The 22104-nt window shown below is 44.3% G+C and overlaps 1 protein-coding gene across 3 annotated transcripts; it reads left to right on the top strand.

Annotated features, from left to right (window-relative positions):
* The first annotated feature begins 312 nt into the window (after positions 1 to 312).
* On the top strand, positions 313 to 21934 carry LOC137352909 (nectin-1-like). Of its 3 annotated transcripts, none has more exons than XM_068018754.1 (5): positions 313 to 564; positions 10918 to 11259; positions 13405 to 13518; positions 14432 to 14472; positions 21175 to 21934. In XM_068018754.1, exons 1-5 carry the CDS (start codon positions 516 to 518, stop codon positions 21289 to 21291), a joined length of 663 nt encoding a protein of 220 aa, XP_067874855.1. In that variant the 5' UTR covers positions 313 to 515; the 3' UTR covers positions 21292 to 21934. The 3 variants fall into 3 exon arrangements, with proteins under 3 accessions (XP_067874855.1, XP_067874857.1, XP_067874856.1); XM_068018755.1 differs by lacking the exon at positions 313 to 564 and adding an exon at positions 5960 to 6031; XM_068018756.1 differs by lacking the exon at positions 13405 to 13518.
* Positions 21935 to 22104: the final 170 nt, after the last annotated feature.

The raw sequence follows: 22104 nt of genomic DNA, 5'->3' as shown, positions 1-22104 counted from the left end.
GGCCCAATCTCCAGCAGTGTTCGGAAATGGCGCTTCGTAGATGAACCAGGCCCTGTAAACTGAGTATAACATGCATGCAGCTGCCAATATCCTAACACCTTTGGCATTGCGTGTTGGATGCTCGGCTCACGCTGTCGTTGCTGCGGTCTGCAGACGTGTAGTGTGCTCTCTGCAGCCACAAGTGTGTGGGTGGTTGCCTCTGTTTTTCGGTGAGATGACCTTTGCTGTGCATTGCCCACCAGTTTCGATGTGTGCAGCGGTCCAATGTAACTGTCTCAGCTGAGGTATGAAACCGCACACTGAGTAGAAATAAAAACGCAGGGCTGTTAAAAAAATATTGCTCTTGATGGATTGTGGCACATTATTCTCTGCTTTCTCTCTGAAATTTGCAACGGTGCTGTTAGCACTTGTGGAATGGAACAGAATTGAATTAACTTTGCAAGGAACCATTTGTTCTGAACTGCCATTGCACCTCTTCCATTGATGAATCGAAGACCGGTTTTCTCATTTTTAACATGACTTTATTGGTGTGGATTTCTTCTGCATGCATTGCTCTTCTCTCTGGTAAGTTTGCACACGGTTTTCTGTGTGATGTACTTATTTTAGAAGATACTTCTAACTTCTTACATCAAGCTTGAAAATGTAAGGGACGTCTCCTGTGTTCAACAGTTCAGAGGTTCCTGGTCCTATCAAACCGCTAGGATTATGGTCGAAAAATATATTCAATAAGTTGTAGTTCCCAGTATCTTTCTGCGCTGTCAAGACTAATTTGTGATTTAAAATGTCGCCAATAGCGAGGCTGAAATGTTGACAGGCAGAGAACATGACCAAGTATGTGATTGGCAGGTAGTTCACCATTTCAAACGGTTAGAAGTGATAAAAACATACATCATCCAGCATAGAAGGAGGTCATTCAAGCTATCAGTTCTTTTAAGAGTGTTCATCTCGTACCAGGGCCCTGTTCATCCCTTTTAGAATTTCAACTTTTCAAGTATTTATCCAATTTCCTTTTGAAAGTTGCTATTGAACCTGCTTCCACCACCCTTAAAGGAAGCACATTCCAGATCATCACAACACACTGCGTCAAAAAAAGAAAACTCCTCATCTTCCTCTCTGGTTCTTTTGCCAATTATCTTAAATCGGTATCCACTGGTTACTGACCCTCCTGCCACTGAAAACAGTTTCTCCTCATTTACCCTATCAACATCCTTCATAATTTGGACACCTCGAATACATTTCCGCTTAACCTTCATTGTTTTCTAACAAGAATTCTCACAGGTTCTCCAGTCCCTTCGTTCCTTGTACTAACTAGTAAATCTGCACTACACCCACTCCATGGAATTGACAGACATCTTAACGTCTGGTCCCAAACATGACACAATACTGCAGCTGAGACCTAACCAGTGATTTACCTGTTTGTTTTTGTACTAGATGTCTGCATCCATCTATCTATCTATCTATCAATCAATCTATCTATCTATCCATCTATCTATCTATCTATCTATCTATCTATCTATCTATCTATCTATCTATCTATCTATCTATCTATCTGTCTGTCCGTCTATCCTTCCATCTATACAAACATCCATCAATCTATCTATCCATCGATGTATCTATCGATAATGAAATCTTAGAATCATATAGCACAATAGTGGGCCGTTCAACCCATAGTACCTGTCTTATCTCTTTGAATGGGCTTTCAATTCTCTTTCACCCTGGCCAAGTAATGTTTTCCTTTTCAAGTATATATATTTCGATACTTTCACCACCCTTCAGGAGCGGATTGCAGATCTTAACAAATCACTGTATAAACGGAATTCTCCACATCTTCCCTGCTTGTTCTATTGCCGATGATCTTAAATCTGTTTCCTTTTATTACCGAGCATCCTGCCACTGCAAACAGCTTCTCCCGATCAACTCTGAAACAAAGATTCTGCATTTGAACACCGCTATCCAGTTTTCCCTTGAGCATCCCTGCTATGAGGAGAACAACCCCAGCTTTTCTCGTCTCTCCACATTAACTGTAGTTGCTTATCTCTGGTATTACACTAGTAAATCTCCTCCTCACCCTCTCCAAAGCCTTGATATCCTTCCCATAATTTCGTGCCAAGAAGTGAACAGAATACTAAACCGAGACTGAACCAGTGTATTATGAAATTGTAGCGCAGCTTGTTGGCTTTTGTACACTGCAGATTTCCACTCATAAAGCAATAGGATTCCGTATGCTTTTAAATCAACCTTCTCAACTTCTCCTTCCACCTTACAAGATCTCTGTTTGAGAGGCTCTTGGTCTCCCGGTTCCTGCCACCCCTTTAAAATTGCACCAGTTGGGTTTGTATCTTCTCTCCACATCTGCCTTTGAAAGTTCAACATCGTACACCTCTCTGCACTAAATTGCATCTGCCATATTCCTGCAAATTCACCTGAGTGCCAATTTAAACTTGAAGTGTTCTGCCATCCTTATCATTGTTTCCTACTTGCCCGAGTTTTGTGCCAGCTGCAATCTTTGAAAATATGCCTCTTTATGCAAGTCTAGTCATTACCATGTAGCAAAAGGCCCAGTTAACCTAGTAAAGCCCTGGGGGTCACTGCTGCACAGTTGCCGCAACACTGAAAGGCGACGGTTGACCACCACTATCTATTTTCGGCTTGTTAACCAATATTGTCCTCACAGTCCAAACACCCCGTTGTATTTTAGGCGCTTTATGGAAATGTCTCTGCTTCCTCACTTCCTGTTTGTGAATTTAAGGGGCATCTCCGATCTTGAACAATCCAAGTCAGTCCCTCACAAAACACTATGAATATATCATAGAAAAGTATTTACTTTAAACAGATGGCAGTTCTTAACATTATTCTATGGTATCAAGGCTTACTCGTGACTGATATATATCGCGAATGATGAGGCGGGAGTTGATCAGCAGCTAAATTGTTGAATCACCTCCGAACGGTGATTAACAGCCATTTAATACTTAAAAACCAGCAGAAATACTTTCAGTACGAATTCATCTTCTTTGCTTAAGCAACACACCTCACAATATTGTTTTTTTTTCAGTCTGCCTGTGTTTCTGTATGCCTGTGTAATAGCTACCTATCTATCTATAGATCAATCTATCGATGCATATTGATGTGATCCCGGTGGAGATTAACAAAAGAACCGAATTTATCGAACGAACCCAATAGAAATGCAAACGGACAAGATGAACCTTAATAACTTTTACTTTATCAAACAATCCAAATTCAACATAAATTAAATCCGAATTAACATACAAATGGCAGTCTATTTATAGATCATTACAAATTATGCCTTAGCTATTAAACAGAACAAAGGTCGGTCTCTCGGATTAACTGGGCAGTCTGCTCGGCCGTTTTGGCACCAATTACAGCGACAAAGTTCTTCAAAGCTCTGCAGTTCCTCAGGTAGATCCGAAGCTTCTGTTTGAAAAGCAGCCATAGATTTTCATCCGACAGCAGATCCCCTTCAAACCAAACTCCACCGGCACAAACACCCGCGCACAAGAAATAAGGGCAGAAGTGGAACATATGGCCCTTGGAGCTTCCTCCGCAATTCAGAGCGATGATGACTGGTCGGCGCAGTGGTTAGCACCGCAGCCTCACAGTTCCAGGGACCCGGGTTCGATTCTGGGTACTGCCTGTGTGGCGTTTGCAAGTTCTCCCTGTGTCTGCGTGGGTTTTCTCTGGTTGCCTCCCACAAGCCAAAAGACTTGCAGGTTGATAGGTAAATTGGCCATTATAAATTGTCACTTGTATAGGTAGGTGGTAGGGAAATATAGGGACAGGTGGGGATGTTTGCAGGGAATATGGGATTAGTGTAGGATTAGTCTAAATGGGTGGTTGATGTTCGGCACAGACTCGGTGGGCCGAAGGGCCTGTTTCAGTGCTGTACCTCTAATCTAATGTGAACTTAAGCTTCAATTTTACTTGCCTGCCCACTCCCCATATGCCTTGATTCACTGAGAGACCAAAAATCTATCGATTCCTGCCTTAAATGTATTCAATGATGGAGCAGCCACAACTCTCTGGGGCAGAGAATTCCAAATATTTAGAAGCCTTTGAGTGAAGTAATTTCGCCTCATCTCAGTCCTGACTGATTGGCCCTTATCCTGAGAGTGTGTCCCCACGTTCCAGACACCCCAACCTGTGGAAACAATCTCTCAGCTGCGACCCTGCCAAGCCTTTTCAGAATCTTGTATGTCTCACTTAGATCGCCTCTCATTCTTCTAAACTCCAGAGAATATAGGCCCAATCTATTCAGCCTCTCATCATAGGACAACTCCATCATTCCAGGCACCAATGTAATAAATCTTCACTGCACCGCCTCCAGTGCAAGTAAATCATTTGTTAAATTTGGAGACCAAAACTGCACGCAGTATTCCATGTGCGGTCTCACCAAAGCCCTGTACACTTTTAGCAAGACTTCTTTATTCCTGCACTCCAATCCGCTTGCAATAAAGGACAACATACCCATTTGACTTCCGAATAGCTTGCCGCACCTGCATGTGAACTTTCTGCGTTCCTTGTACGAGTACCCCCAAATCTCCCTGAACATCAACACTTATCAGTTTCACACCTTTTAAATATATTCTGCTTTTCTAATTTTACGACCAAGGTAAACAATATCACACTTCCTTGCATGACGCCCCATTTGCCATCTTGTTGCCCACTGACTTAGCCTGTCGATATCTCTTTTCAGCCTCTCTATGTCCTCCCCGCAGGTTGCCTTTGCACTGAGCTGTGTATCATCAGTAAACGTAGATACATTACTTTGTCTCTTCATCCAACTCATTAATATAGAATGAAAATAGCTGAGGGCCCAGCACTGATCTTTGCAGCACCCCACTATTCACTGGTTACCAACTTGAAAATGCCTCATTATGCCCACTCCCTGCGTCCTGTCTGTTAACCAATTCTCTATCCACGCTAATATATTACCCCAACACTATGAGCCGTTATAAAAGCAAGAAATGATGGAACCACTCAGCAGGTCTGGCAGCATCTGTGAAGAAGGGTCCGAAGAACTGTCACTGACCCGAAACGTTAACTCTGCTTCTCTTTCCACACATGCTGCCAGACCTGCTGAGTGGTTCCAGCATTTCTTGTTTTTATTTCAGATTTCCAGCATCCGCAGTATTTTGCTTTTACTATGAGCTGTTATCTCACCTATTCATCTTTTATGTGGCACATTATCGAATGCCGTTTGTAAATACAGGTATAATACATCTACTGATTCTCTTTTATCTACCCTCCTAGTTACATCCTCAAAAACTCTAATAAATTTGCCAAACAGCATTTCCCTTTTGCAAAACCATGCTGACTTGTTATAATCATACAATGCTTTTCCAGGTGCAATGTTAATACTTTTTTAACAATAGTTTCCATCATCTTCCGAGCAACTGATGTCAGGCTAACTGTCCTGTCCCTGTTTTTTATTACCTCCTGTCCTGAAAAATGGTGGAACATTTGCCAACTTCCAATCTCTCTGAACCATGTCTGAATTTAAGGAATTCGGGAAAATCATAGCCAGTGCATCTGCTATCTCTGCAACTATCCCTTTTAATATCCAAGGGGGTAGGCCATCTGGCCCAGGAGACTTGTCAGATTTTACTCCCTCAAGTTTCTCCAATACTTTTTCTCAGCTGATATCAATATCCTTTAGTTGATCACACTTTTTATCTCCGAGGTGACTGCCTATTTCTGGTATGGAACTAGTGCTTTCGACTGTGAAGACAGACACAAAATATTTGTTCAATGCCTCTGACGTTTACTCATTCATGATGATGATTTCTCCTGTCTCTACCTCTAAGGGACCAACGTCTACTTTAGCTCTTCTCATCCTCTTTTATTGATTTATTTTTATTTGTTTGTGGGATGTGGGAGTCGCTGTCAAGGCCAGTATTTGCTGCCCATTCCTAATTGCCCTTGACAACCGATCGGCTTGCTAGGCCGTTTCAGGGGGCATTTTAAGAATCAATCACACTGCTGCGGATCTGGAGTCACATGTTGGCCAGACCAGGTAAGCAGGGCAGATTTCCTTCCCAGAAGGGCATTCGTGAACCAAATGAGCTTTTTACAACAATCGACAATGGTTTCATGGTCACCATTAGACTAGCTTTTAATTTTATATGTATTAATTGAATTCAAATTTCACCATCTGCCATGGTGGATCTGAACCCATGCCCTCAGAGCATTAGCCTGGGCTCTGGATTATGTACTTATAAAAGCTCTTACAACCTGCTGCTATATTGTTGGCCAGTTTACTCTCATTCTATTTTTTCCTTTTTTCTCGACTTTTTGGTGGCCGTTTGCTGGTTTCCAAAACATTCCCAATCTTCAGACTTGCTACTATTTCTTGCAACATTGTAAGCCTCTTCTTTTAGTCCAATAGAGCCTTTAACTTCGTAAGTGAGCCATGGATGGGCCTTTCTTGACGAGTTTTTGTTTGTGAACGGAATGTACTTGTGTTAAACCCTTTGAATTGTTTCTTTAAATGTTTCCCACTGTTCATTTACCACCATACCTTCCAGCCTATTTACCAAATTAACCTTAGCCAGCCCGCCCCTCATATCATCGTAATTGGCTTTGTTTAAGTTTAAGATTCTTGTTTGTGATTGAAATGTGTCATTTTCAAACTTAACATAAAATTCAATCGTATTATCATCACTATTTCCAAGTGAACCTTTTATTATGACATTGCTTATTAACCCTGCTTAATTATGCAGTACGAGATCTAAAATCACTTTCCCCTAGTCAGTTCCACAACGCATTACGCCAAGAAACTGGCACGAAAACATCCTACAAACTCATCTTCTAGACCACTTTTGCCATTTTGATTAGCCCAGTGTATATGCAGATTAAAGTCCCCCACAATTAATACATTTCCTTTTTAACATGCTCCGCTAATTTCCCGTTTGATGTTTTGTTCAATAATATAACTACTGCTAGTGGGGCTGTAAACTACTCCCACCTGCTGTTTTCAGACTCCTGCTATTCCTAATTTCACCCAAACTGATTCGACTTCATGACCTTCTGAGGCCAGATTCCTTCTTATTAATGTTCTTGTGTCATTTTGTCTGTCTGTCCGAAATATTGTGTACCCTGGAATATTCATTTTCCATCCTTGATCTCCTTGTAACCATGTCTCGTAATGGCAATTAGATCTGGATCATTTACCTCCATTTGTGCTACTGGGCCATCTATACTGTTACAGATGCTTCGGGCATTCAGATAAAGGAACTTTACTTTCATTTTTAATCTCAATTGTCTGCAATGACCTTATTTGCCGATGTACAATTTTTGTTAAACTCTCTGTCCCTTCTTGTAACATTCTGTTGGGAGTTAACCGCATCACTATTCTGCTCCGATACCCTGACTTCTCTCTTTGGATTTCAAAATGTTCCTTTATCCATACCATCCCCCCTACCGTTCTTAGTTTAACATCCTTTCCACAGCCCTACTTATGCGATTGGCCAGGACACTGGTTCCAGCCCGGTTCAAGTGAAGCCCATCCCAACGGAATAACTCCCTCTTCCGTGACTACTGATGCCAGTGCCCCAAGAATAGAACCCCCTTTTTTCCATACCACTCTGAGCCAGGCATTTAGTTCTCTAATCTGATTGACCGTGTGCCTATTACCGCGTGGCTCAGATAACAATACAGAGATGATTACCTATTATGTTCTGCGTTTTAGTTTGGACCCTAACCCCTCAAATTCTCTCAGCAGAACATGATTTCTGCTTCTACCTATGTCATTGGTTCCCACATGGACCAGCACAACTGGATCCTCTCGCTCCCACTCCACGTTGTTCTCCAGCCACGAGGAGATGTCCTTAATCCTGGCACCAGGCAGGCAATACAGTCGTCAGAGCTCTCGGTCGCTGCTGCAGGGAACAGTATCTATCCCTCTGACTATACGGTCTCCTATCACTGCCACATTTCTCTTCACTCCCCCCCCCCACTTTTGAATGGCATCTTCCACCATAGTGCCATGGCCAGTCCGCTTATCCATTTTGCAGTCCTTCTCTTCATCCACACAGGTATCGAGGTCTTATCTGAGGACAAGGCTGAGGTTCCTTCATCACTACAGGCTGATTCTCCCTACCTGCCTCACTCACGGGCGGCGCAGTGGTTAGCACCGCAGCCTCATAGCTCCAGGGACCCGGGTTCGATTCTGGGTGCTGTCTGTGTGGAGTTTGCAAGTTCGCCCTGTGACTGTGTGGGTTTTCGCTGGTTGCTCCGGTTTCCTCCCACAGCCATAGATTTGCAGGTTGATAGGTAAATTGGCCATTGTAAATTGCCCCTAGTGTAGGTAGATGGTAGGGAATATGGCATTACTGTAGAGTTAGTATAAATGGGTGGTCGTTGGTCGGCAGAGACTCGGTGGGCCGAAGGGCCTGTTTCAGTGCTGTATCTCTAAATAAATAAATGAACAGTCGCACTCTCCTGTCCCTGATCAATGGCCATCTCTACTAAAAGGTGTGTGACTGCTTCATGAAACAAAATGCCCAGGTAAATCTTCTTGTCCCAGATGCTCCACAATGTCTGCAACTTAGTCTCCAGCTCAGCAATTCTGAGCTGACGTCGTGCAAGCTGCAGACACAAACTGCAAACATGGTTATCAGAAATCGCAGTGCATTCCACACATTCTCACATGCTGCAGCTGCAAAACACTACTGGTCTTGCCATCTCGATGCAACCTTAGGTTTAATTAGCCAATATGTTAATAATTCAAGGGTGAAGTCATGGAAAGTTGCACTCACGTACCTTGGAGGCAAAGGAAGAAAACTGAGCAGCTGCTGGAGGCTAAAAATGATAGAGCCCCACTTCCCCCCACTGCACCGAATTCCCACGTGCAGCAACTTTCCAAATGCAGTCTGGCAATGTCTCCCTCGGGAAAATACCTAATTTCAATCTGTTCCCTCACTGTAGTCTACCTGCCTTCCTTCTGTGACACTACTCCCCTTACCCAAAAAAGTCTATCCATCTCCATTGGTTACAACACTTGGAAAATTGTCCTGAGTGTTTGAAGACATGAGTAGAAAGCCATCAAGGACCCTGGGGCTAAGTCTTCATATATGCTCCACCTGGTACTAAGTTCTGTTGATGTCAATGGAGAGAAACATCAGGTGGAGGGTATAATGGGTGACCAATACAATACCGCACACTTTAGCACCAGAGACCAGCTTTTACTCCAGGCAGAACCTCGTGCACTGCAGGCAGATTATCGGGAAAGTGCAGCTGTATTTCCATGCTAGTTAAAAATATCTCTTCAGGACTTTATGTGTTATTTAAACTATGGGCCTTTGACTTGGATTGGAAATATTTCAGCTTTCTTTATGTGGCCTAATCGTCTCAAACTATTGTTTCCTGCTCCCGCCCCGAACTAGAAAACGTTATCAACTTTGCTTCCAATTTCCACCCATCTCTCATCTTTACATGGTCCATCTCTGACACTTCCCTTCCCTTCCTCGACTTCTCTGTCTCCATCTCTGGGGATAGGTTGTCTACCAATATCCATTATAAGCCCACTGACTCCCACAGCTACCTCGACTACACTTCTTCACACCCTACCTCCTGTAAGGACTCCATTCCATTCTCCCAGTTTCTCCATCTCCGACGCATCTGCTCTGATGATGCTACCTTCCATGACGGTGCTTCTGATATGACCTCCTTTTTCCTCAACCGAGGATTTCCCCCCACTGTGGTTGACAGGGCTCTCAACCGTGTCCCACCCATTCCCCGCACCTCTACCCTCACCCCTTCCCCTCCCTCCCCGAACCGTGACAGGGTTCCCCTTGTCCTCACTTTTCATCCCACCAGCCTCCATATCCAAAGGATCATCCTCCGCCATTTTCGCCACCTCCAGCGTGATGCCACGACCAGTCGCATCTTCCCCTCCCTTCCCCTGTCAGCATTCCGAAGGGATCGTTCCCTCCGCGACACCCTGGTCCACTCCTCCATTACCCCCACCACCTCGTCCCCGTCCCAGGGCACCTTCCCCTGCAATCGCAGGAGGTGTAATACCTGCCCATTTACCTCCACTCTCCTCACTATCCCAGGCCCCAAACACTCCTTTCAGGTGAAGCAGCGATTTACTTGTACTTCTTTCAATGTAGTATACTGTATTCGCTGCTCACAGTGTGGTCTCCTCTACATTGGGGAGACCAAGCGCAGACTGGGTGACCGCTTTGCGGAACATCTCCACTCAGTCCGCAAGCAGGACCCTGAGCTTCCGGTTGCTTGCCATTTCAACACTCCCCCCTGCTCTCATGCTCATATCTCTGTCCTCGGATTGCTGCAGTGTTCCAGTGAACATCAACGCCAGCTCGAGGAACAGCATCTCATCTACCGATTAGGCACAGTACAGCCTGCCGGACTGAACATTGAGTTCAATAATTTCAGAGCATGACAGCCCCCCATTTTACTTTCATTTTTAGTTATTTTTTCTTCCTTTTTTTTACATTCCTTTTTACATTTTTTACAATCTTTTTTTGCATTTATTTCATTTCATCTTAGTTTGTTCAGTTTGCTTACCCACTGTTTTTTTCAGGTTGTTTTTCTTCAGGTTTGCACTTGCTACTGTTCAATATTCAGTGTTTTCACACCTAATCTGTACTAATGCTTTGTCTTTCAACACACCATCAACATATTGTTTGCCTTTGCTCCATGACCTTTTGGTCAGCTATGTGGCCTGGTCCAATCTGCACCTTCTCCTTTGTTATCTCTTGCCCCACCCCCACCTCACTTGTTTATAATCTGTGACTTTTCTAATATTTGTCAGTTCGGAAGAAGGGTCACTGACCCGAAACGTTAACTCTGCTTCTCTTTCCACAGATGCTGCCAGACCTGCTGAGTGATTCCAGCATTTCTTGTTTTCGTCTCAAACTATTGTTTTTCTTGCAGTTCTGGACAGTAAAAGTGCCACAGTTCGTGAGTCCCTCACTGCTCTTGTTGGGAATGAGGTACTGCTTCCGTGTCAGATACTAACAAACAACACAAATTTGACACAGCTTTCCTGGAAAAAAGCGTCGGAGGAGAAGCCCTTTATGGTATACAACCGTCGCTGGGGGATAACATTCTCAAATGAAGGGTACTCCAGACGCATAGTTTTCAGAAACCATTCTCTGAAGGACGGATCAATCATAATAAAGGCTTTGGATATACAGGATGAGGGAAATTATTCATGCCAGCTCAAATTATACCCTCAGGGAATACAAACTAAAATAATAAGTTTAACGGTTCTGGGTATGTATTATCCGTGGTGCAGTGGTAATGTGAAGATTTATTTGTTAGAATGGAATATCTATGCGAAGAGGGAGTTGGGGTGAATCTTAGATTGTGTAGCTGGGTGTGTTCCCCTGCAATTGCCATCAGCAATAAGTGTAGCATATTCTCATGTATTTATCCTACTCACATTCTCGCTGCTTTTCAACACGCTACGCATCGTTATTAATCGGATAATTATTTATTGTTTGCTTTGTGGTTACGAGTTAACATTTAAAACATTCAGGCACATATACATCGCTACACAGTGGGTTGATAGATATATTGATAAATAGATTGATAGATGGATAGATAGGTAGATAGATAGATAGTAAGGTGCATCATATTCGCCCTCCACTATCATGATCGTCATATTATGCAATGTTTTTAGAATTGTTGACTAATAGTAGGAATCTGTCTCTATCAATTAGTCTACAATAGACACAGAAATGAGATGAGGAAACCCCTGAGTGCTGTAGAGGTGTGGGGAACTATTGGTCCAAAAGCCACTGTTGATCCCAATCATGGTACACTTATCCCTTGGAACAATCACTGTTACCAGCCAATACAAAATGGCTCCAAGTAGCTGCGATAATGGTCAAAAGGTGGCAGGCGTTATATCCCATTCATCATTAAACAGCACAGAGAATCTCATGGTAGAATTACCAATCGTCTGTAAGTGCAGCATTCAAAAACAAATAATGATGTGATCCAATTCTAAGCGCAATATAATTGAGCAGCAAGTCAGTCAAACAGGATAATAATTGAAAATAGCTCATTGAGTGAGTTGCAATTTTCTAGATGCCTTTGATTACAGCATTTCCGGGCGATTTAATGTGGCTGGTTTTGATTGCCCTTCATCTATTTGTAAACTCCAACTGCATACATTTAATAAGTCCGAAATCAATATATTCTTCGGTGCTTCAGTTTTAAGGAAGCTTACATTCTTTTAACAATGTGAACATTAAATGACTTGTGTACGGTGATTCTGGTTCATTTTAACTTTGAATGATAACCCTGCTTGGGACGTGAAAGTTGCAATATAAATGCAACCTGTTGTTGCCTTGCAAAGTGTACGCCATCGCATGAGCATGAACGGCTATAAACTGAGAGAGGGGAATATGCAAGGAGGCCTGGGTGTCGCTGAAGGTAAGCACACAGGTGCAATCGGTGGTAAAAAAGACAAATGGTACGTTGGCCTTCATAACGACAGCATTCGAGTTCAGGAGCAGGGATGTCTTGCTGCAATTATACAGGGCCTTGGTGAGGCCACACATGGAATATTGTGTGCAGTTCTGGTCTGCTTATCTGAGGAAAGATGTTCTTGCTATAGAGGGAGTGCAGCAAAGGTTTACCAGAATGATTCCTGGGATGGCGGGACTGAGGTATGAGGAGAGATTGAGTGTGGTTAGGATTATCTACGATGGAGTTCGGAAGAGTGAGGGGGCGATCTCATAGAAACATATAAAATTCTAACAGGACTTGACAGGATAAATGCAGGAATAATATTCCCGATGACGGGGGAGTCCAGAACTAGGGGACATAGTCTAAGGTTATGGCATAAACATTTCAGTACTGAGATGAGAAGAAATTACTTCACACAAAGAGCGGGGAGCCTGTGGAATTTGTTACCACAGAAAGCAGTTGAGGATAAAAATGTTTATGTTTTTCAGAAGGAGTTTTATATAGCTCTTGGGGCGAAAGCGATCAAAGGGTATGGGGCAAAAGCGAGAACAGGTTACTGAGTTGGATGATCATCCTTGGTCATAATGAATGGCGGAGTAGGCTCGAAGGGCCGAATGGCCTACTCGTGCTTCTATTTTCTATGTTTCTATGATCGAAGTTACAATTATCAGGACTAGTGTGAAAATAATTAATTAGGAATTGAATCTTGAGTTAACTATATTTCTGTTGCACATCCACATTAATTCCTTCCTGATTGAGTTTCCCTTGTTGAATGCCAATTACATCTCCCACCAATAATGACAATTAACCTTGGGAGAGGCGCGGTGACACAACAATTTATGCCCACACTAGATTTAATGAACTTACTACATATCATCCCTGTGATTAGATTCCTGACTTGAATTACACTGTACGTATTTTTTTCAAATATTATTTCCCCAGATGATCCTGAAGATTTAAACACGACCCATATCGTCATAATAGTTGCTGTTATTATCTGTGTTGTTGTAATTGTGTTGACCCTGACGTTGACGTGGAGAAAGAGACGAATTCAAGGTATTGAAATGAAACAGTCCAGAAACTAACTCTATATATTGCATAGGAAGACAAGGAACTCGAACACAATTTTTATCCGGCGTTACTGCATCGGCCGCCTGTCACAGGCGGACTTTGAGAGACCTTGCATCCAGGCTGTGTCAGCTGTGGCTCAGTTAGTAGCATGATCACCTCTGAATCACCAGATTTCAGGTTCATGTCCTACTCCAGGGGCTTGAGCACAGAACTCGAGGCTCGACACTCCAGTACTGAGGGAGCACTGCTCTGCCGGAGTTGCTGTCTTTCTGATGAAACAATAAACAGAGGCACCCTCTGCCTGCTTGAGTGGGTGTAAAAGATCCCAAGGTACTATTTTGAAAAGCTGTGAATTTCTCCCTGGTGCACTGGTCATTATTTATCCCTTAACCAGCATCACAAAGAAGCAGCTTATCTTGTCATTCGCACATTACTGTTTGGGGGAGCTTGCTGTGCACACACTGGCTGCCGCATTTCCGGCATTGTAACAGTGAGTACACTTCTAAGAAAGTACTGTAAAGCGCTTTGAGATTTTTGGTGGTAGTGAAAGGCACCACATAAATGCAAGTGTTCCCCTTATTTCAATGGAATTGATTATCAGGCAGTGTGCGTAGTGACTGGTCAATCTGATACCCCTAGTTTGCAGCTCGCGTGAGATGAATATTTACCCTGTATATCTGCAGGATTGTGAAATCTTGTTGACTTTGACAGGGAATGAATGATATTCATTCACTGAAACATTAGTTATTAAATAAACCTCATTTATCAAAGAATGAATGGGGATAAAAGAGAGAATCGACACAAATTACAATCGTATGAAATGTGAATATTTTGACTGTATCAGTTGGAAAATGTTAGATTAATCATTACAAAGTATTCTGTTCTTCCAATTTCACAGAAATTGATGTTCATCAAGATGCCAACAGCTCCCAAACTCAGGTAAGTTAAATGCAAATTTTATGTTGCCAGTTCAATTCTCCAGCCATTATTTCATTTGTTTGGAACTTTTTGGTGTAGATTGTTATCATAATTCCTGGATATTTAGCATCGACTGGAAAGAGGGCAGACATGCAAACCAGACGTGGATGACATTGCTTTTATTTTGCCTAAATTCAATGGAGGGAACAGCAGAAGTTTCTTTTACAGGATTGCTATGGGCCCAAACAGTTTTTTCTCTGTGCTTTTATACAGGTGATGCTTCACACTCACGTGCAAACGTCCAAAATATACACGGGTTCAGCATAAAATTTCATACATATGCACCTTGGAGGGTTAGAATACGAATCTTTAATTATAAGCGATGAGAAATGAGTTTTTATGTCGCTCAAACTTTGTGCTAAGCGAAAATGCGATTGATTGATTCTAATTGGACAATTAATATGATTTCCCATTTCTCTTGTGCCCCATTGGGTTCCTACATTTAGATCTCGGGCTGAATTTTGCCAGCACTCCGACATCAGGGCTCGTGATGGGGAATGGGTAGGGGTGCAGAAAATACTTCCATGAGAGGCCCACCATGGGCCTCGACGCCGGGAAAGCCCCACCCCATTTTGCAGGCAGAGGCGTGGGTTCAATGCAGCCCGCCCACCCCTCTCACGGCTGCCCCTGCTGCTCAGTGTCAGAGCTTCATTTAAATATTTAAATAAATATAAATTAATGAATAAACACCTACCTTTACCCGACGGCCGTCCCACCCTGATATTCTGGTTAGTGGCCGGAAGTCCCGTACTTTCGGATCTCTGTTGCGAGCTCTGAGGCGTGACACTGATAGGGAAGGAGAATGAGTGAATTTATCAATGCAAAATGAGTGGGGAGAGGCAAAAACGATCACAATTGTTTGAGGGGATGCTGGGAAGGGGTTGAAGGTTAAAGAATAAATGTTCGGGATGGGGGGGTGGGGGGTGGGGGAGGGTGGAGGAAGGCGGTGATGGATTTTTTGGGGGAAGTGATAGGACAAATAATGAAAGAATTGTTGATTGGCAGTTCGGAAATGGGATTAGAAGTGTGTATAAAATGTTATTTTGATTTCTTCGTGAACCCGCCACTTTAAAAATGTAAACGCAAGTGAAAGGCTTGATGAGGGAGGCACAGTGGGACAGTGTTTAGCACCGCAACCTCACAGCTCCAGCGACCCAGGTTAAATTCCGGGTACTGCTTGTGTGGAGTTTGCAAGTTCTCCTGGTGTCTGCGTGGGTTTCCTCCGGGTTCTCCGGTTTCGTCCAACATGCCAAAGAATTGCAGGTTGATCGGTAAATTGGCCATTAGAAATTGCCCCTAGTATAGGTAGGTGGCAGGGAAAATATAGGGACAGATGGGGATGTGGTAGGAATATGGAATTAGTGTAGGATTAGTATAAATGGGTGGTTGATGGTCGGCACAGACTCGGTGGGCCGAAGCGCCTGTTTCAGTGCTGGATCTCGAAAAAAAAAGGACATTTAAAAATGGCGCTGGCGCTTGAGTAGTGGGGCCAGACGCCATTGCCGGGGTTAGTGCGCCCAGCCGCTGTTCGTCATGGAGGATGAGTTGTCCACCGGCTCCATCTTAATCAGCAGCTGGGAAAATATCGCCGCGGCGGCAGAGTGCACGTCTCGCGCGTGCGCCTTGCATTTTTTGAAGCGGTCAGTTATTAAAATTCAACCCCGAGTCTAAAACCGAAGGTCGAGATTTTCTCAACGGAAGGCTTGTTGGAAAACTGAGTCCATTTATGTCAATGGATGGAAAGTCACTGACAGCAGTTTTCTGATAAGCCATGCGAAGCTCAGAAAGTCCAGTTCATAACAAGATAATGGCATGGACGGTACATCGGTCCAATGAACAGAATATCGAGCGCTCCCGGGCGACTATGCCTGTTTTGAGCTGGCGCCAAGATGAATATCTGGCTTGTTCTTTGTCTCTTACAAGCACTTGACCGATGCCCTGTGGGTTTCTGACAATTTGTGCTGTTATTTCAATTGACCCTTTATGGTCTGAAATATAGAACATAGAACATAGAACATTACAGCGCAGTACAGGCCCTTCAGCCCTCGATGTTGCGCCGACCTGTGAAACCATCTGACCTGCACTATTCCATTTTCATCCATATGTCTATCCAATGACCACTCAAATGCCCTTAAAGTTGGCGAGTCTACTACTGTTGCAGGCAGGGCGTTCCACGCTCCTACTACTCTCTGTGTAAAGAAACTACCTCTGACATCTGTCCGATATCTATCACCCCTCAACTCAAAGCTATGTCCCCTCGTGTTTGCCATCACCATCCGAGGAAAAAGGCTCTCACTATCCACCCTGTCCAACCCTCTGATTATCTTATATGTCTCTATTAAGTCACATCTTCTCCTCCTTCTCTCTAACGAAAACAACCTCAAGTCCCTCAGCCTTTCCTCGTAAGACCTTCCCTCCATACCAGGCAACATCCTAGTAAATCTCCTCTGCACCTTTTCCAAAGCTTCCACATCATTCCTGTAATGCGGTGACCAGAACTGCACGCAATACTCCAGGTGCGGCCGCACCAGAGATCTGAACAGCTGCAGCATGACCTCGTGGCTCCTAAACTCGATCTCCCTACTAATAACAGCTAACACACCATATGCCTTCTTAACAGCTCTATTAACCTGGGTGGCAACTTTCAGGGATTTATGTAACTGGACACCAAGATCTCTCTGCTCATCTACACTACCAAGAATCTTCCCATTGGCCCAGTATTGTGCAATCCTGTTACTCCTTCCGAAGTGAATCACCTCACACATTTCCGCATTAAACTCCATTTGGTATCTCTCAGCCCAGCTCTGTAGCCTATCTATGTCCCTCGGAAACCTACAACATCCTTCGGCACTATCCACAACTCCACCGACCTTAGTGTCCTCCGCAAATTTACTAACCCACCCTTCTACACCCTCTTCCAGGTCATTTATAAAAATGACAAACAGCAGTGGCCCCAAAACAGATCCTTGCGGTACACCACCAGAAACTATACTCCAGGATGAACATTTACCATCAACCACCACCCTCTGTCTTCTTTCAGCCAGCCAATTTCTGATCCTAAGCACTAATTCACCTTCAATCCCATACTTCTGTATTTTCTGCAATAGCCTACCGTGGGGAACTTTATCAAACGCCTTACTGAAATCCATATAGACCACATCCACGGCTTTACCCTCATCCACCTGTTTGGTCACCTTGTCAATAAGGTTTGTGAGGCACGACCTAACCTTCACAAAACCGTGCTGACTATCTCTAATGAACTTATTCTTTTCAAGATGATTATAAATCACTTATAACCTTTTCCAACATTTTACCCACAACCGAAGTAAGGCTCACAGGTCTCTAATTACCAGGGCTGTCTCTACTCCCCTTCTTGAACAAGGGGACAACATTTGCTATCCTCCAGTCTTCCTGCACTATTCCTGTCGACAATGACGACATAAAAATCAAGGACAAAGGCTCTGCAATCTCCTCCCTGGCTTCCCAGAGAATCCTAGGATAAATCCCATCTGGCCCAGGGGACTTATCTATTTTCACACTTTCCAAAATTGCTAACACCTCCTCCTTGTGAACCTCAATCCCATCTCGCCTAGTCGTCTGTATCTCAGTATTCTCCTCGACAACATTTTCTTTCTCCACTGTAAATACTGCCGAAAAATATTCATTTAACACTTCCCCTATCTCCTCCGATTCCACACACAACTTCCCACTACTATCCTTGATTGGCCCTCACCTATCTCCAGTCATTCTTTTATTCCTGATCTACCGATAGAAAGCCTTAGGGCTTTCTTTGATCCTATCCGCCAATGACTTCTCGTGTCCTCTCCTCGCTCTTCTTATCTCTCCCTTTAGCTCCTTCCTGGCTAGCTTGCAACTCTCAAGCACCCTAACTGAGCCTTCACGTCTCATCCTAACATAAGCCTTCTTCTTCCTCTTGACCAGCTCTTCAACTTCTTTAGTAAACCACGACTCCCTCGCTCGACAACTTCCTCCCTGCCTGACAGGTACATACTTACCAAGGACACGCAGTAGCTGCTCCTTGAATAAGCTCCACATTTCGATTGTGCCCATCCCCTGCAGTTTCCTTCCCCATCCTACGCATCCTAAATCTTGCCTAATCGCATCATAATTTCCTTTCCCCCAGCTATAATTCTTGCCCTGCTGTATATGCCTGTCCCTGTCCATCGCTAAGGTAAACCTAACCGAATTGTGATCACTATCACCAAAGTGCTCACCAACTTCTAAATCTAACACCTGGCCGGGTTCATTACCCAGTACCAAATCCAATGTGGCATCGCCCCTGGTTGGCCTGTCTACATACTGTGTCAGAAAACCCTCCTGCACACACTGGACAAAAACAGACCCATCTAAAGTACTCGAACTATAGTATTTCCAGTCAATATTTGGAAAGTTAAAGTCCCCCATAACCACTACCCTGTTACTCTCGCTCCTGTCAAGAATCATCTTTGCTATCCTTTCCTCTACATCTCTGGAACTATTTGGAGGTCTATAGAAAACTCCCAACAGGGTGACCTCTCCTCTCCTGTTTCTAACCTCGGCCCATACTACCTCAGTAGACGAGTCCTCAAACGTCCTTTCTGCCGCTGTAATAATTTCCTTGATTAACAATGCCACACCACCCCCCCGCCCTCTTTTACCATCTTCTCTGCTCTTAGTGAAACATCTAAATCCCGGAACCCGCAGCATCCATTCCTGTCCCTGCTCTACCCATCTCTCTGAAATGGCCACACCATCGAGATCCCAGGTACCAACCCATGCTGCAAGCTCATCCACCTTATTCCAGATTCTCCTGGCGTTGAAGTAGACACATTTTAAACCAAGCTCTTGCTTGCCAGTGCCCTCTTGTGACCTTATAACCTTATCCCTGACCTCACTACTCTCAACATCCTGCACACTGGAACTACAATTTAGGTTCCCATCCCCCTGCTGAATTAGTTTAAACCCCCCCGAAGAGCACTAGCAAATCTCCCCCCCAGGATATTGGTACCCCTCTGGTTCAGGTGAAGACCATCCTGTTTGTAGAGGTCCCACCTACCCCAGAAAGAGCCCCAATTATCCAGAAAACCAAATCCCTCCCTCCTGCACCATCCGTGCAGCCACGTGTTCAACTCCTCTCTCTCCCTATTCCTCACTTCGCTAGCACGTGGCACGGGCAACAACCCAGAGATAACAACTCTGTTTGTTCTCGCTCTAAGCTTCCACCCTAGCTCCCTGAATTTCTGCCTTAAATCCCCATCTGTCTTCCTACCTCTGTCGTTGGTGCCTATGTGTACCACGACTTGGGGCTGCTCCCCCTCCCCCTTGAGGATCCCAAAAATTCGATCCGAGACATCACGTACACTGGCACCTGGGAGGCAACACACCAACCGTGAGTCTCTCTCGTTCCCACAAAGCCTCCTGTCTGTTCCCCTAACTATGGAGTCCCCAATGACTAATGCTCTGCTCCTCTTACCCCTTCCCTTCTGAGCAACAGGGACAGACTCTGCGCCAGAGACCTGCATCCCATTGCTACCCCTGGTAAGTCGTCTCCCCCAACAGTATCCAAAACGGTATATCTGTTGTTGAGGGAAACGGCCACAGGGGATCCCTGCACTGCCTGCTGATTCCCTCTCCTTCCCCTGATGGTAACCCTTCTTCTTTTACCTGAGGTGCGACTGCCTCCCGATAACTCCTCTCAATAATCCCCTCCGCCTCCCGAATGATCCGAAGTTCCTCCAGCTCCAGCTCCAGTTCCCTAACGCGGTCCTCGAGGAGCTGGAGCTGGGTGCACTTCCCGCAGATGCAGTCAGCAGGGACACCCTTGGCGACCCTTACCTCCCACATTCTGCAGGAGGAACATTCAACTGCCTTAACCTCCATTCCCACTATTCTAAATTCCCAAGATTTTAACCAATCACACGATAAAACAAGAAGAGAAATAGAAAAAGCCTTACCTTACCTACACACAACCGAGTCCTTTTTTTGGTAAGAGGAGGAGGGCGGGTGGGAGACACTACAAGAGTAGTGTCTCGGGTTCAGAAACAGCCCAAATATATAGGTTTCTACTTACCCAGCAGTCCCTGCTCCACCGAAACTCCCGATGAAATTGACTTCCCAGCTGTTCACTCCTCGCTCGCAATGCGTGTGCTCCTGGCAAAGCTGCACAACGAAAAGGTAAGAGAATTTACATCGCCAAAATATATAGGTTTCTACTTACCCAGCAGTCCCTGCTCCACCGAAACTCCCGATGAAATTGACTTACCAGCTGTTCACTCCTCGCTCGCAATGCATGTGCTCCTGGCAAAGCTGCACAACGAAAAGGTAAGAGAATTTACATCGCCAAAATATATAGGTTTCTACTTACCCAGCAGTCCCTGCTCCACCGAAACTCCCGATGAAATTGACTTACCAGCTGTTCACTTCTCGCTCGCAATGCCTGTGCTCCTGGAAAAGCTGCACAACGAAAAGGTAAGAGAATTTACACAGCCCAAATATATAGGTTTCTACTTACCCAGCAGTCCGTGCTCCACCGAAACCCCCGATGAAATTGACTTCCCAGCTGTTCACTCCTCGCTCGCAATGCCTGTACTCCTGGAAAAGCTGCACAACGAAAAGTTTGAAGTTATAAATATAAGTTTGAAAACATACTTTCTCCTCCCACAGAAGGAACAAAGGATTGATTATGCTTCGCTCCATTTTAATGTACCGGCGAACCACTTTTCTGCCCAAAGAGAAGAAGAGAGTACGGTATACGCAGATGTCAAGTACAACCAGATTTAATTTCACTCCATTTCCTCAAATGGAATAGACTTGAAACTGCTGTGCAATGCATGTGCAGTGAGGTCAAACTACCATGTGTCTTCATGTTAATACTTGAGCATGCGATAAATTGATGCTTGGTGTATGAAGCTGCTGAACAAAATGTAAAATACATGATGTATTTCTACAAATTCCAGAGCGCTTTTTATATTCTCACATTGCCAAGGTGGGGGGAAGGGGGTATCGTAAAACAGGTGCTAGTGAAGGGACAGCAGTCAACACTCTGTCCATTACTACTTCCTGTTGAATTGGCTCCTTCTCAAGAGGAATTTCAGCTGACTATCGTTTAATGCAAAAGAGGCTTATTGAAAATAAAAGAACGTTTTTGCGTTGGTCTGTTGTGGGATGACCTTAAGAGCAGACCACCTTAAAAAGCTGTAAGTGAAGGTCATCAGAGATAGTGATGTCATGTCACACATGACCAGAGAGCTGTTGGTGTCGCCCAGCAAAGTGTGATATGTTTATATTGACTGGTGCAGTAACTGCTGGTATATATATGTGTATATATACAAACAAGACAGAGGAAAAAAGACAGAGGCGCAAGGGGAGAGCCAACTGTGCAACAGCCCCAACAAACAAATTTCTCTGCAGCACCTGTGGAAGAGCCTGTCACTCCAGAATTGGCCTTTATAGCCACTCCAGGCGCTGCTTCACAAACCACTGACCACCTCCAGGCGCGTATCCATTGTCTCTCGAGATAAGGAGGCCCAAAAGAATATATACAAACAGTTACTGCACCAGCCTATCTAAACATTTTTCTTTAAATGTGGCACA

This window comes from Heterodontus francisci, chromosome 39, assembly GCF_036365525.1.
Source record: "Heterodontus francisci isolate sHetFra1 chromosome 39, sHetFra1.hap1, whole genome shotgun sequence".
Lineage (NCBI taxonomy): Eukaryota > Metazoa > Chordata > Chondrichthyes > Heterodontiformes > Heterodontidae > Heterodontus > Heterodontus francisci.
This window is presented reverse-complemented; position numbering and strand designations above follow the sequence as displayed.